The sequence below is a fragment of the Loa loa genome (assembly GCF_000183805.2).
Source record: "Loa loa unplaced genomic scaffold supercont3.247, whole genome shotgun sequence".
Lineage (NCBI taxonomy): Eukaryota > Metazoa > Nematoda > Chromadorea > Rhabditida > Onchocercidae > Loa > Loa loa.
In genome coordinates this window covers 10911-13912 of record NW_018108427.1, presented here as the reverse complement: position 1 = coordinate 13912, position 3002 = coordinate 10911, and the positions used below count along the sequence as shown (strand labels likewise).

Genomic DNA, 3002 nt, shown 5'->3' with positions numbered 1-3002 from the left:
TTTCGATAATACCCTACAGTTACCCTACAGTTTATTGAAAATGATTAATACACACAATGTTGGGATGATGTAAAAGTTGGCATAATGGTATGAGGAGAAGGATAGTCGCACTTCTTTCAAATATATTGAATTATTTTAGAGAAGCAGAAAAATGAAAAGACGATAGAGGAACAATCTGTCCTTTAACAAGGGACAACCCATTAAATCCACTTCTTCGTCTTCCCCTTATAGCTTTTTTCTTGTTTCTGAGCGGTTGTTAATGTATATTTTATGCATACTGTTGTCCTCCTACCTTCCATCCCATCCCTTATTAACAATTTCATTCACTTTCATCCAATTAATTCATCCCTCATTTTCCACCTTGTTCATTCCCTTCTACTAATGAGAGCAATAAGAGTAATCCAAAGTGCTATTATTATTACCTCACGGCTATTAAATGCCAGATTTATCGAATTTGTATGTTTTTGAGACTAATTTTTATCCTTACATTTGATTCTTGACTCTTTTGCACTTTTAAACAACATCATTTTCAGTTCCTTTCCAAACTTGGAAATTTCATCTGTTATCATTAATTATTGCGGAGTTTCCAGCAGAGGTAGAAGATCACAAATAAAATCAGTTATAGGTAGAATGTTGGAGAATATCAAAGTGATTTATTGATATTCATGTGGTAATTCATGATTTTTTGAAGTTAAATGAAGTTTCGAAAATTTTTCCCCATTCTGGTAATGGGTTTTTTTTATTTTTAGTAGTGAAATTTGTAAATTTTTCGAAATTCAAACATTTTCTCCTAGAGCCATTCAAGAAAATCCCTCTGTTTAATTTGCCTTAATCTTTCCCTAATGTCACCACTACTGTTACTGTTATCTTATCGGACGATTTCTCTGAATAACCATGCATCACATCGTGTTTGTTTGCGAGCAGTTAAAGTCGATATTTGTGTGCTCTTTCGCGAATCATTTTAATATCCGAAATCAGGACGCGTCAGAATCATACGAGAAAAACTTATCGAAGGGTGGATTACGGCTATTGAACAAGCTTTTACTATCTCATCGTCGCGAGATTCAGGGTTTTCAGAGGGGAGTTTGTCCGAAGCTCTGAATGGCAGTGGTGCCATCTGTGTCGCAGCAAAGATCGGAGTGACAGGTTATCCTGTGTTCTACTAAAAGATGAATGCTATTGAGAAGTTGGATAAAATTTTACGACGCCTAAGCAGCAAGAGCCGTCGTACTACTACGAAACGTGTAAATTGTCATCGAGAAGTTTCCAGTTCGGGTAGTGATGAAGATAATTTAGTAGAGCAACAAACGGATACCTCAAAAAACGACCGCAAAGGTAGCAGTAATCGTCGGACACATTTGAAACCAATAATATCAACCATTCAAAGTATCGCGACGACGACAACAGCAGTAACAAGGCAATCCTCAGTAAGTGAGAAACATTTTGTTGAATGGATTTCAGGTTTCAGCATTCAGTTATTATCGTGTTTATTCAGCCGCAATGGTATATCATCATTTACAGGAATATAATCCGCAGCAACAACAACATCAACTACAGTACGACGAGCAGAAGCTCGAAGAGAATAGACGTCCAAAGATTGCGAAGACTCCTGATGATCAAATGTTAGGTGATAGAAACTGCGAGACTTTCAGAACGGCAAACTCCTCAATCCACGATAAATCATGTGAATCCGAAGATGCCGATTACGTTTCCGATTATTCTACCTATGGGGCGCAGCGAAGTATAACACGAAAATCCGTTTATGAATTGGATATGTCTATGGATGAATCATTACCGGAATCATGTGGACGTGAAAGTGGCTACTTGTCGGGAATTGATCTACGCTACAGCGTATCAACTGCTGAATCACCCGCTTTGTCACCTCTTGGAGCAGCTTTTTTTCGAGCCCAACCGTTGTTCCAGCGTACGCTAGGAACGATCACACAGCAATCTTTTGACAGTGATGAGTTGCAAAAGAACGAAAAAGATAGCCTGAAAGCGGTTGCCATTCCAAGACAAATTGACACTATAAGAGATTTGAAGCTTGAGGATGAGGAAGCCAAGATACCGGATTATGTAACTACTGAAAAGCTACTCCGAGATAGCATTGCGGAAACAAAGTACATAACAACTATTTTCGAGCTTTCATCGGGTGGTATTGTTGGTCTGATTGATGATGTCCTCAACGAATTTCGTTTATGGTTTCATGAAGAGATTGGCTTCCTAGGAATTGCATGTGAGGTGCAATGGTCCGTACCGGAGAAACACCGTCATCTTATCTTCGAAAAAAGGTATTCTATTGTTCACTTGTTAACCTAATGTTAAAGGTTAGGCACATATTACTTGCCGGAATAAAATATCCAAGGAAATATGAAAGTGATGGGAACTGATTATAAACCATATTAGTTCAGCCGACAATAGATTTCGTCTTTACTTTGGACAGAACTTGCAAGTTCTTTGTGGATATTTGGTGGTGTGAGTGGTTTATGGTCATTTCCCGGGAGTATTAGGGTAATTTTAGCGGCCATTTGAATGAATGACTTCACCACTTAACTTTTCTTTCCAGTTGCCATAAATTCACTAATCAATGTACACTAATATCTAGAATGAAGGAAGCTCTTCATCATTCACTTCGGCAAAACAATCGCCGTGTATTAAACATGAAGAGTAGAACTGGTAACTATCATTTGCCGTTAACGATGATATCAACTGTAACAGAGGAAAATTGTGCACGTCATTGTCAGTTAAATTGCTTTCAAGGTAAATCCTTGATATAGCTATAATTTTGGATCAATTTAACTTTGTTCTGGAAAAAACTGGCGGCTCGAAAAAAATCTTCCAGAAATTCGACGCTCATCAGATTTTTGTTTATGCCAAATGTCCGGACTAATCCATTTTTGATAACATATTAAGGTCTCCAGCGACATTCTTTGCCAGTGAAATATGACAATTCAATAAAGAGAGATTGTCATGCAATATATGAAGTCTAAATACTTGCGAAG

At 37.6% G+C, this 3002-nt stretch overlaps 1 protein-coding gene across 1 annotated transcript in view; it reads left to right on the top strand.

Moving 5' to 3' along the window:
- The first annotated feature begins 983 nt into the window (after nucleotides 1-983).
- LOAG_18281 (hypothetical protein) overlaps nucleotides 984-3002 on the top strand; it is a 2978-nt gene continuing 959 nt past the window's right edge. The window contains exons 1-3 of the mRNA XM_020450944.1: nucleotides 984-1427; nucleotides 1522-2291; nucleotides 2606-2760. Of these exons, the coding sequence (XP_020305323.1) occupies nucleotides 1170-1427; nucleotides 1522-2291; nucleotides 2606-2760 (1183 nt within the window). The 5' untranslated portion in view covers nucleotides 984-1169. The remainder of the gene's footprint in view (nucleotides 1428-1521; nucleotides 2292-2605; nucleotides 2761-3002) is intronic.